This window comes from Salvelinus alpinus, chromosome 7, assembly GCF_045679555.1.
Source record: "Salvelinus alpinus chromosome 7, SLU_Salpinus.1, whole genome shotgun sequence".
Taxonomy (NCBI): Eukaryota; Metazoa; Chordata; class Actinopteri; order Salmoniformes; family Salmonidae; genus Salvelinus; species Salvelinus alpinus.
The window spans coordinates 47083612-47096819 of record NC_092092.1 but is presented as its reverse complement, the minus strand read 5'-3'; the positions used below and the strand labels follow the sequence as shown (position 1 = coordinate 47096819).

The 13208-nt window shown below is 46.1% G+C and overlaps 1 protein-coding gene across 12 annotated transcripts in view; it reads right to left on the bottom strand.

Moving 5' to 3' along the window:
- Positions 1–13208, bottom strand: part of LOC139581093 (LIM and calponin homology domains-containing protein 1-like) — a 166704-nt gene that overhangs the window by 57491 nt on the left and 96005 nt on the right. For 11 of the 12 annotated variants that reach the window (XM_071410482.1, XM_071410484.1, XM_071410480.1 and 8 more), the window contains one exon: positions 10938–10968. In XM_071410482.1, the coding sequence (XP_071266583.1) occupies positions 10938–10968 (31 nt within the window). Of the gene's footprint in view, positions 1–10086; positions 10563–10937; positions 10969–13208 lie in introns of those variants that run through there. The other variant, XM_071410491.1, reaches the window with a different exon arrangement.

Here is a 13208-nt window from a genome sequence, read left to right as displayed (position 1 = left end):
TAGGTCGGAACCGTCCAGGATGGTGATGCTAGTCGGGCGGGCGGGTGCGGGCAGCAAACGGTTGAAAAGCATGCATTTGGTTATACTAACGTTTAAGAGCAGTTGGAGGCCATGTGTAACGGATGTGAAATGGCTAGCTAGTTAGCGGGTACGCGCTAATAGCATTTCAATCGGTTACGTCACTTGCTCTGAGACCTGAAGTAGGGTTTCCCCTTGCTCTGCAAGGGCCGCGGCTTTTGTGGAGCGATGGGTAACGACGCTTCGTGGGCGACTGTTGTTGATGTGTGCAGAGGGTCCCTGGTTCGCGCCCATGTCGGGGCGAGGGGACGGTCTAAAGTTATACTGTTACATTGGTGCCGTGACCCGGATCACTGGTTGCTGCGGAAAAGGAGGAGGTTGAAAGGGGGGTGAGTGTAACGGATGTGAAATGGCTAGCTAGTTAGCGGGTACGCGCTAATAGCATTTCAATCGGTTACGTCACTTGCTCTGAGACCTGAAGTAGGGTTTCCCCTTGCTCTGCAAGGGCCGTGGCCTTTGTGGAGCGATGGGTAACGATGCTTCGTGGGCGACCGTTGTTAATGTGTGCAGAGGGTCCCTGGTTCGCGCCCGTGTCGGGGCGAGGGGACGGTTTAAAGTTATACTGTTACATTGATGCTGTTGACCCGGATCACTGGTTGCTGCGGAAAGGGGGGTGAGTGTAACGGATGTGAAATGGCTAGCTAGTTAGCGGGTACGCGCTAATAGCATTTCAATCGGTTACGTCACTTGCTCTGAGACCTGAAGTAGGGTTTCCCCTTGCTCTGCAAGGGCCGCGGCTTTTGTGGAGCGATGGGTAACGACGCTTCGTGGGCGACTGTTGTTGATGTGTGCAGAGGGTCCCTGGTTCGCGCCCGTGTCGGGGCGAGGGGACGGTCTAAAGTTATACTGTTACATTGTAACAATGCACACATTAACAACGGTCGCCCACGAAGCATCGTTACCCATCGCTCCACAAAGGCCACGGCCCTTGCAGAGCAAGGGGAAACCCTACTTCAGGTCTCAGAGCAAGTGACGTAACCGATTGAAATGCTATTAGCGCGTACCCGCTAACTAGCTAGCCATTTCACATCCGTTACACATGGAAGGAGTGTTGCATGGCATTGAAGCTCCTTTGGAGGTTAGTTAGCACAGTGTTCAAGGAAGGGCCAGAAGTATACAGAATGGTGTCGTCTGCGTAGAGGTGGATCAGGGAATCGCCCGCAGCAAGAGCGACATCATTGATATATACAGAGAACAGAGTCGGCCCGAGAATTGAACCCTGTGGTACCCCCATAGAGACTGCCAGAGGTCCGGACAACAGGCACTCCGATTTGACACACTGAACTCTGTCTGCAAAGTAGTTGGTGAACCAGGCGAGGCAGTCATTAGAAAAACCAAGGCTATTGAGTCTGCCGATAAGAATACGGTGATTGACAGAGTCGAAAGCCTTGGCCAGTTCGATGAAGTAGGCTGCACAGTACAGTACTGTCTTTTATCGATGGTGGTTATGATATCGTTTAGTACCTTGAGCGTGGCTGAGGTGCACCCGTGACCGGCTCGGAAGCCGGATTGCACAGCGGAGAAGGTACGGTGGGATTCGAAATGGTCAGTGATCTGTTTATTAACTTGGCTTTCGAAGACTTTAGATAGTCAGGGCAGGATGGATATTTGTACGGGTCCAGGTTTTGCAGCTCTTTCAGAACATCTGCTGTCTGGATTTGGATGAAGGAGAAGCCGGGGACACTTGGGCGAGTAGCTGCGGGGGAGGCGGAGCTGTTGGCCGGAGTTAGAGTAGCCAGGAGGAAGGCATGGCCAGCCGTTGAGAAATGCTTATTGAAATCTTCGATTGTCATGGATTTATCAGTGGTGACCGTGTTACTTAGCCTCAGTTGAGTGGGAAGCTGGGAGGAGGTGCTCTTGTTCTCCATGGACTTTACAGTGTCCCAAAACCTTTTGGAGTTAGAGCTACAGGATGCGAATTTCTGCTTGAAAAAGCTAGCCATTGATTTCCTGATTGACTGCGTGTATTGGTTCCTGACTTCCCTGAACAGTTGCATATCGTGGGGACTATTCAATGCTATTGCAGTCCGCCACAGGATGTTTTTGTGCTGGTCAAGGGCAGTCAGGTTTGGAGTGAACCAAGGGCTATATCTGTTCTTAGTTCTGCATTTTTTGAACAGGGCATGCTTATCTAAGATGGTGAGGAAAATACTTTTAAAGAATGACCAGGCATCCTCGACTGATGGGATGAGGTCGATATCCTTCCAGGATACCCGGGCCAGGTCGATTAGAAAGGCCTGCTCGCAGAAGTGTTTTAGGGAGCATTAGACAGTGATGAGGGGTGGTCGTTTGACCGCTGACCCATAGCGGATACAGGCAATGAGGCAGTGATCGCTGAGATCCTGATTGAAAACAGCAGAGGTGTGTTTGGAGGGCAAGTTGGTCAGGATAATGTCTATGAGGGTGCCCATGTTTACGGATTTAGGGTTGTACCTGGTGAGTTCCTTGATGATTTGTGTGAGATTGAGGGCATCTAGCTTAGATTGTAGGACTGCCGGGGTGTTAAGCATATCCCAGTTTAGGTCACCTAACAGAACGAACTCTGAAGCTAGATGGGGGGCAATCAATTCACAAATGGTGTCCAGAGCACAGCTGGGAGCGGAGGGGGGTCGATAGCAGGCGGCAACAGTGAGAGACTTATTTCTGGAGAGGTTCATTTTTAAAATTAGAAGTTCAAACTGTTTGGGTATAGACCTGGAAAGTATGACAGAACTTTGCAGGCTATCTCTGCAGTAGATTGCAACTCCTCCCCCTTTGGCAGTTCTATCTTGACGGAAAATGTTGTAGCTGGGTATGGAAATCTCAGAATTGTTGGTGGCCTTCCTAAGCCAGGATTCAAACACAGCAAGGACATGGCGGAGTGTGCTAAATGCATTGTCTATTAACAAGACAATGCATTAACGTCACACTCTGTAGTTTTCAATTTAATGGCAGTTCATTTCCAATTGACCCGACCACACAGTTGACCAACTTTTGGCAGCACTTTTGGCCTAACCAATTCCCAGTGGTCTCATACTCCATAGCTTGTGCACAAGTTGTGTGTAATTTATGATGCAAGAATGCTAGCACATGATACATTAGCTAATGTGCTAATTAGCAGAGTTGCTACATATATGCTTTATGGGCACGATGTCCCACACCAAAACCAACTGTTTACTTCCTGAGTAAACCTGGCAAAATGCCATCATGAGCAAAGTTAGCATACTGTAGGCCACGAAATACCTTCCTGACAGCTCTAAGGTATACTTCACAACGCTAATGCTATCCAACAGTAACACAAGCATTCTCAGCCAACTGAGAACAATCAGAGAATTCCACATTACACACTGTGATAGATGCCATCTAAGGCTCAAAGGCACACTGTAGCCATTAGCTAGTCAAAATATACCACATCTCTATACCATTTCCTCCGTTGACTGTTTGTTTGATGTGAAGTCATGGCATACAACCCAAATCACCCTCAATTCCACTTGTCTTTCATTTGTGAGGAGTACAAACAACAGTTTTATCAAAATGGCCACCAACAGGGTTCACTTCCTGTTTTTTTGGTCCCCTCTTTTCACTATCATTGGAATTGGCTAGCCATGGGTTTCTGTATAAGCAAGACAAGACCTAGCCATTGTCCTGGCCACAAATCAGGTCAATATGAACACAATGTGAACACACAGCTATATTTCTCTCTCTCTTTACCATTGCCACATGGGTTAGGTTGATTTACTATTCTAGCATAGCCCTAACCCATTCATAGAGGCTAACTACCTTTAGCGTCTATTGACAATAGTGTCTTCTGGCCCGAGGGAGTTTTGTTAAGAGCCCTGACGCTCATTCTAAACGTTAAAACGCATCGCTTTCAGTACGGTTTTAGAAATATAAGGAACGTCTTTCATATCGGAGATGAATCATTTTCAAAAAACAAAAGGTTACATTACGCCACATCTTTATAGGGTTACCATGTTACAATGCTTATTTACGGAAAACAGAAGGAAGACAAGAGGCATAATGTACCTGTGCTAATTAGCTATCTGCGTTGCCGAACACCTGTGTATAAACGGAAGACAGACACCACACGTGTGTCGTCACTGAAAATACTGTCTGTTCAAACTGTGTTAAAACCTGTGCACAGTAAGTGTATATTTAGTATTTGTGGAATTATTTTGAGGTGATATGAAAGTAGAGGGCTTCACATTTCTAAAACTGTACCGCAATTGAGAAAACGTTTAGATGGAGTATTTGGCTGTTTTGGAGTATTTGGCTGTTTTGGCTGCCAGAGCCAATTCACCTCTAAACAGAATATGTAAGGTCCTTGGATTATAAAGGGTAACATTAGGCTCCTTTAGTCCATTTTTGGGCTAGCATAGCCCTGACAGACTAATTTACTATGCCAACCTCATCCACTATCTATCTCATCTCCCTCTATGTAGCTCGGCTATCTCATCTCCCTCTATGTAGCTCGGCTATCTCATCTCCCTCTATGTTGCTCGGCTATCTCATCTCCCTCTATGTAGCTCGGCTATCTCATCTCCCTCTATGTAGCTCGGCTATCTCATCTCCCTCTATGTAGCTAGGCTATCTCATCTCCCTCTATGTAGCTAGGATATCTCATCTCCCTCTATGTAGCTAGGCTATCTCATCTCCCTCTATGTAGCAAGGCCACTGTGTGGCCTTGCTACACTCTTGAGATAGGGTGCAGGCCATGCAGCAGGCTGTTAGCCAGCCTGCCAGCTTAGTGGAGTCTGCCATTAGCACAGTCAGTGTAGTCAGCTCAGCTATCCCCATTGAGACCGTGTCTGTGCCTCGACCTAGGTTGGGCAAAACTAAACATGGCGGTGTTCGCCTTAGCAATCTCATTAGGATAAAGACCTTCTCCATTCCTGTCATTATTGAAAGAAATTGCGATATCTCACATCTCAAAATAGGGCTACTTAATGTTAGATCCCTCACTTCCAAGGCAGTTATAGTCAATGAACTAAGCACTGATCATAATCTTGATGTGATTGGCCTGACTAAAACATGGCTTAAGCCTGATGAATTTACTGTGTTAAATGAGGCCTCTCCTCCTGGTTACACTCGTGACCATATCCCTGGCGCATCGCGCAAAGGTGGAGTAATGCTAACATTTGCGAGAGCAAATTTCAATTTACAACAAAAATAATGAGCTTCTAGTCATGACATCCTCAAGGTTCCGTTTTGGGACCACTATTGTTTTCGCTATATATTTTACCTCTTGGTGATGTCATCCGGGAACATAATGTTAACTTTCACTGCTATGCGGACGATACACAGCTGTACATTTTGGTGAAACATGGGGAAGCCCCAAAATTGCCCTTCCTGGAAGCCTGTGTTTCAGACATAAAGGAGGTGGATAGCGGCACATTTTCTACTTTTAAACTCGGACAAAACATATAATAAAAAATTATTAAAAATTGGATGTAATAAATGTGTCACTAGCCACTTTAAACAATGCCACTTTCTATAATGTTTACACACCCTACATTACTCATCTCATATGTATATAATGTACTCTATACCATCTACTGCATCTTGCCTATGCCGTTCGGCCATCGCTCATCCATATATTTTTATGTACATATTCTTATTCATTTCTTTACACTTGTGTGTATAAGATAGTTGTAGTGAAATTGTTAGATTACTTGTTAGATGTTACTGCATGGTCGGAACTAGAAGCACAAGCATTTCGCTACACTCGCATTAACATCTGCTAACCATGTGTATGTGACAAATAAAAATTTGATTTGATTTGATAGTTCTAGGTCCCAAGGAACAAAGAGATCTTCTGTTGGATCTGACAATTAATCTTGATGGTTGTACAGTTGTCTCAAATAAAACAGAAGGACCTCGGCGTTACTCTTGACCCTGATCTCATCTGGGAACATATCAAGACTATTTCAAGGACAGCTTTTTTCCATCTTAGTAACATTGAAAAATCAGAAACTTTCTGTCCAAAAATAATGCAGAAAAGTTAATCCATGCTTTTGTCACTTCTAGATTAGACTACTGCAATGCTCTACTTTCCGGCCACCCGGATAGAGCACTAAATAAACTTCAGTTAGTGCTAAACATGGCTGCTAGAATCTTGACTAGAACCGAAAAATGTGATCATATTACTCCAGTGCTAGCCTCTACACTGGCTTCCTGTTAAGGCTAGGGTTGATTTAATGGTTTTACTGCTAACCTACAAAGCATTACATGGGCTTGCTCCTACCTATCTTTCCGATTTGGTCCTGCCGTACATACCTACATGTACGCTACGGTCACAAGACGCAGGCCTCCTTATTGTCCCTAGCATTTCTAAGCAAACAGCTGGAGGTAGGGCTTTCTCCTATAGAGCTCCATTTTTATGGAATGGTCTGCCTATCCATGTGAGACACGCAGACTCGGTCTCGGCCTTTAAGTCTTTATCAAAGACTCATCTCTTCAGTAGGTCCTATGATTAAGTGTAGTCTGGCTCAGGGGTGTGAAGGTGAACAGAAAAGCACTGGAGCGACGAAACACCCTTGCTGTCCCTGCCTGGCCGGCTCCCCTCTCTCCACCGGGATTCTCTGCCTCAAACCCTATTACGGGGGCTGAGTCACTGGCTTACTGGTGCCCTCAGTCCAGCCTCTCTCAGCCTATTGAGGACAGTCTGAGCACTGATGGAGGTATTGTGCATTCCTGGTGTAACTTGGGCAGCTGTTGCCATCCTGTATCTGTCCCGCAGGTGTGCTGTTCGGATATACCGATCCTGTGCAGGTGTTGTTAAACGTGGTCTGCCACTGCGAGGACAATCAGCTGTCCGTCCTGTCTCCCTGTAGCTCTGTCTTAGGCGTCTCACAATACGGACATGGCAAATTATTGCCCTGGCCACATCTGCAGTCCTCATGCCTCCTTGCAGCATGCTTAAGGCACGTTCACGCAGATGAGCAGGGACCCTGGGCTTCTTTATTTTGGTGTTTTTCAGAGTCAGTAGAAAGGCCTCTTTAGTGTCCTAAGTTTTCATAACTGTGACTTTAATTGCCTACCGTCTGTAAGCTGTTAGTGTCTTAACGACCGTTCCACAGGTGCATGTTCATTAATTGTTTATGGTTCATTGAACAAGCATGGCAAACAGTGTTTAAACAGTTTACAATGAAGATCTGTGAAGTTATTTGGATTTTTACGAATTATCTTTGAAAGACAGGGTCCTGAAAAAGGGACGTTTCTTTTATATTTGAGATTTTTCAAAGTAGCCACTCTTTGCCTTGATGAGAGCTTTGCACACTCTTGGCATTCTCTCAACCCGTTTCATAAGGTAGTCACCTGGAATGCCTTTCAATTAACAGGTGTGCCTTGTTAAAATTTACTTTGTGGAATTTCTTTCCTTCTAAATGTGTTTGAGCGAATCAGTTGTGTTGTGACAAGGTAGGGGTGGTATACAGAAAACAGCCCTATTTGGTAAAAGACCAAGTCCATATTATGGCAAGAACAGCACAAATAAGCAAAGAGAAATGACAGTCCATCATTACTTTAAGACATGAAGGTCAGTCAATGTGGAACATTTCTAGAACTTTGAACATTTCTTCAGGTGCAGTCACAAAAACCATCAAGCACTATGATGAAACTGGCTCTCATGAGGACCGCCACAGGAAAGGAAAACCCCTGAGTTACCTCTGCTGCAGAGGATAAGATCATTAGAGTTGCCAGCCTCAGAAATTGCAGGCCAAATACATGCTTCACAGAGTCACAAGTAACAGACACATCTCAACATCAACTGTTCAGAAGAGACTGCGTGAATCAGGCCTTCATGGTCGAATTGCTGCAAAGAAACCACTACTAAAGGACACCAATAATAAGAAGAGACTTGATTGGGCCAAGTAATCTCAGTAATCTACTCACAATACATCCATACTCACAATACCCGATATTTACATAAGTATTCAGACCCTTTGCTATGAGTCACGAAATTGAGCTCAGGTGCATCCTGTTTCCATTGACAATCCTTGAGATGTTTCTACAACTTTATTGGAGTCCATCTGTGGTAAATTTAATTGATTGGACTTAATGTGGAAAGGCACACACCTGGCTATATAAGGTTCCACAGTTGACAGTGCATGTCAGAGCAAAAACCAAGCCATGAGGTCGAAGGAATTCCCCATAGAGCTCCGACACAGGATTGTGTCGAGGCACAGATGTGGGGAAGGGTACCAAAACATTTCTGCAGCACTGGAGGTCCCCAAGAACACAGTAGCCTCCATCATTCTTAAATGGAAGAAGTTTGGAACCACTAAGACTCATCCTAAAGCTGGCCAAACTGACCAATCGGGGGAGAAGGGCCTTGGTCAGGGAGGTGACAAAGAACCCGATGGTCACTCTGGCAGAGCTCTAGAGTCCTCTGTGGAGATGGGAGAAACTTATAGAAGGATAACCATCTCTGCAGCACTCCACCAATCAGGCCTTTATGGTAGAGTGGCCAGACGGAAGCCACTCCTCAGTAAAAGGCACATGACAGCCCACTTGGAGTTTGCCAAAAGGCACTTAAAGACTCTCATACCATGAGAAACAAGATTCTCTGGTCTGATGCAACCAAGATTGAACTCTGGCCTGAATGCCAAACGTCACGTCTGGAGGAAACCTGGCACCGTCCTTACGGTGAAGCATGGTGGTGGCAGCATCATTCTGTGGGGATGTTTTTCAGCGTCAGGGACTGGGAGACTATTCAGGATCGAGGCAAAGATGAACGGAGCAAAGTACTGAGAGATCCTTGATGAAAACTATGTTATACATTTTTTACTTCCTGTTTCAGGAATTGATTTCACTGAGTACTGCCCCTATATATAGGACCTTCCACCCCCACCTGGGATACGGATGCCTGATGAAGACCTACGGGTCAAAATGTTGTAAATAAATATCACCTGGGAGCATGAGAAGCAGTGTGCGGCATTTTCCTTTCTGTTTTCCGTGAGTTTGCCTACAACTCCAGCACCTGCTGAAAGTACCTGGCTGCCACCACCATGCTTCACCGTAAGGATGGTGCCAGTTACTGTATGTTCAGCGTACTGTATGTTCTTCAGCTTTTATCCTTGATGAAAACCTGATCCAGAGCACTCAGGACCTGACTGGGGTGAAGGTTCACCTTCCAACAGGACAACAGCCCTAAGCACACAGCCAAGACATCGCAGGAGTGGCTTTGGGACAAGTCTCTGAATGTTCTTGAGTGGCCCGGCCAAAGACTGAACTTGAACCCGATCAAACATCTCTGGAGAGACCTGTAAATCGCTGTGTAGCAACACTCCCCATCCAACCTGAAAGAGCTTGAGAGGATCTGCAGAGAAGATTGGGAGAAACTCCCCAAATACAGTTGTGCCAAACTTGTAGAACCACGAAGACTCGAGGCTGCAAAAGGTGTTTCAACGAATTACTGAGTAAAGGGTCTGAATACTTATAAAAATAAAAAACTGAAATATCACATTTACAAGTTAGCAAAAAATTCTAAACCTGCTTTTGCTTTGTCATTATGGGGTATTGTGTGTAGATTGATGAGGGGGAAAAAAACGATTTAATCAATTTTAGAATAAGGCTGTAACCTAACAAAATGTGAAAAAAGTCAAGGGGTATGAATACTTTCCAAAGGCACTTTAAGTACATTTTAGCAATTACATTTACTTTTGATACTTAAGCATATTTTAAACCAATTACTTTTAGACTTTTACTCAAGTAGTATTTTACTGTGTGACTTTTACTTGAGTCATTTTCTATGAAGTTATCTTTACTTTTACTCAAGTATGACAATTGGGTACTTTTTTCACCACTGCTTTACAGTGCTTGTTTTCTCTGATTTGCTTTACTGGACCAGACAAAATGTGTTCTTTCCCGATGGGAAAATAACCTCTTTGTGTCACAAGCACACACACATACACACGCGTGCACACAACATTCGCACAACCACCAACTTCACCCAGCAGCAGCTACAGAACCAAAACACCAAACAATATTTATAATAAAACATACCTACAACATAAACAAAATAGATACCTTACTGTTTACATATGCATCAGTTTAACATTGCATAAGGCCAGCAGAATTCCCTCCAGTCCCGCATGATAGTCCCTTTTCCTAGCCGAGTCCGAGCTGCGTTTACAAAACGGTCCAAAAATACTTTTCCACCTATCTCATCTTCTCAGTCTGATGGTGCTCGGAGTCTGAGCAAAAATATGAATAATTGAATACTGCTGCTGCAGTTTGCAACAACGAAAAGACTACAGTCGACACTAGCACTAGGCTAGCTCCCTCTACAGCTGTTGTGAGTTCATGGGACGTTCTGATGCAGTGCAGACGGAGTCTAATGTAGCGTTTCAATGTCCCTCTGCTAAAACAGCTAAAACAGCTCGGTCAGCTGTGGAGCTAGAGCTGGAGACGGCCTACAGAGTACACTATAGCTAGCCAAGTCAAGCAGAGAGCTCCCATTGCTCACACCGCAGAGAATGACAACAGCACTATGCTAGCTCGCTAGCTCCTCTTAGAGCAGCAGAGACTGGAGATAGATGGAGAGTGAGAGAGTGAGGGAGTGTGTGTGTGTGTGTGAGAGAGAGAGAGAGAGAGAGAGAGAGAGAGAGAGAGAGAGAGAGAGAGAGAGAGAGAGAGAGAGAGAGAGAGATAGAGAGGCGGTAATGGGATGGACTGACTGAGGGAGAGGGAGACCTTACCGATGATGAAGAGAAAGGAGCGACAGAGAAATAAAGAATGACAGAAATAGAGAGAACACAGACAGGGAGGCAGACGGACAAAGCGACAGAGAGAGAGACCAACCCATGCATACGAGCGTACATAGCATAAACATATATTTACCGGACAAACAAAATACACAATATAGAGGTGACACTTACATTCGTCAGCTTCCTGCTGCAGTCGGCAACCCTGCGGGGAAGAGAGAGAGACGAGGGTGATCATAGGTTCCAGGTCAGAGAGCTGTCAAACGAGCTGCATTCCTCGCTCTCAGAGAAATAAATCAATAACAACAACACTGTAGTCACAGTGTGGAATGACACACAGATGCAGTTGTGGAAAGCCCCCATCTGGGCTGAGAGAGAAGAAGGAGGAGGGAGAAAGTGTGAGTGGGAGTGGGAGGGAGAGATGGAGGGAGAGAGAGAAGAGAGAAGAAGGAGGAGGGAGAAAGTGAAAGTGGGAGTGGGAGGGAGAGATGGAGGGAGAGAGAGGGAGAGAGAAGAAGGAGGGAGAAAGTGAAAGTGGGAGTGGGCGGGAGAGATGGAGGGAGAGAGAGAAGAGAGAAGAAGGAGGGAGAAAGTGAAAGTGGGAGTGGGAGGGAGAGATGGAGGGAGAGAGAGGGAGAGAGAAGAAGGAGGAGGGAGAAAGTGAAAGTGGGAGTGGGCGGGAGAGATGGAGGGAGAGAGAGGGAGAGAGAAGAAGGAGGAGGGAGAAAGTGAAAGTGGGAGTGGGCGGGAGAGATGGAGGGAGAGAGAGAAGAGAGAAGAAGGAGGGAGAAAGTGAAAGTGGGAGTGGGAGGGAGAGATGGAGGGAGAGAGAGGGAGAGAGAAGAAGGAGGAGGGAGAAAGTGAAAGTGGGAGTGGGCGGGAGAGATGGAGGGAGAGAGAGGGAGAGAGAAGAAGGAGGAGGGAGAAAGTGAAAGTGGGAGTGGGAGGGAGAGATAGAGGGAGAGAGAGGGAGAGAGAAGAAGGAGGGAGAAAGTGAAAATGGGAGTGGGAGGGAGAGATGGAGGGAGAGAGAGGGAGAGAGAAGAAGAAGGAGGGAGAAAGTGAAAGTGGGAGTGGGCGGGAGAGATGGAGGGAGAGAGAGGGAGAGAGAAGAAGAAGGAGGGAGAAAGTGAAAGTGGGAGTGGGCGGGAGAGATGGAGGGAGAGAGAGGGAGAGAGAAGAAGGAGGAGGGAGAAAGTGAAAGTGGGAGAGGGAGGGAGAGATGGAGGGAGAGGGGAGCGAGAAAGAGAGGGAGGGAGGAGCAACAGAGGCAGAGAGAAAGAGCGTGCGAGAGAGACAGAGAGAGAGAGAGAGAAGGAGGGAAGTAGAGAGGGACAAGGGGAGAGAGAGTGGTTGAAAGAGAGAAAATAATAGTGTTTGATCTACAAACTCTCCAGCCTGATTGCCGTTGCTGCAGCGCAAGGTAGTTTGGATGTTTGTTCATTGTTCAAGAGGCTCCAGGCAACAGCAGGGCAAAGACGGAGAGGCCAGAGTGCCTTTCAATCACACACACACACACACACACACACACACACACACACACACACACACACACACACACACACACACACACACACACACACACACACACACACACACACACACACACACACACACACACACACACACACACACACACACACACACACACACACACTCAATTCTTATTTCATTTTCTTTTTCTGACACACAGATGGACGTGAGCACAGACACGGAGACAGACAGAGACATGCACACGGAGAGCGACGTTTGCCTTTCTTTCTCTCGCTAACATATTTTTCATCAAACTAAATAAACATGAAACCATATGTCAGTTTCAGAATGGTTAGAGACTGAATTATAGCTACAGGTTCTGTGTTTGTCTGGCACGTGAGTGTGAGTGTGTGTGCCTGTGTGTGTGCCTGTGCGCGTGCGCCTCCGTCTGTGTGCGCATCGTGCACGTTCGTGAAGGAACACGTGCGTGCGCTGATCTAAGCCTACACTTGATACTTTACTCGCACACTAGTCAGCAGAGGTCATAGGTCAACCTTGTTGGCTTGTTCAGCTCCCACACGCGGTTCCTTGTCGTAATGATCTGCGCAGGTCACCCAGGGGTTAAGAGTGTTATGCAGCTAACTCCCACATGAGTGGGATTATTACCAAACTGTCAATCAAATGACTCATGTCCAGATCGTTAGTAGGTGGACGCGTAATCACGTGAGGGATGAAACGTTTCCATTGAGTTACACGTCAATATGCCTGTTCATACCTAGCCCTTATTTTACCAGGTTGGCTGAGAACACATTCTCTTCAACGACCTAGGGAAGAATTGCAGGGGAAAGAACAGGGCTTGAATGAGCCAATTGGAAGCCGAGGATAATTTGGTAGACACCAAGAGATAACACCCCATACTCTTGCGACAAGTGCCATGGGATCATGTAGATTCACTAATCCTTATACTATATG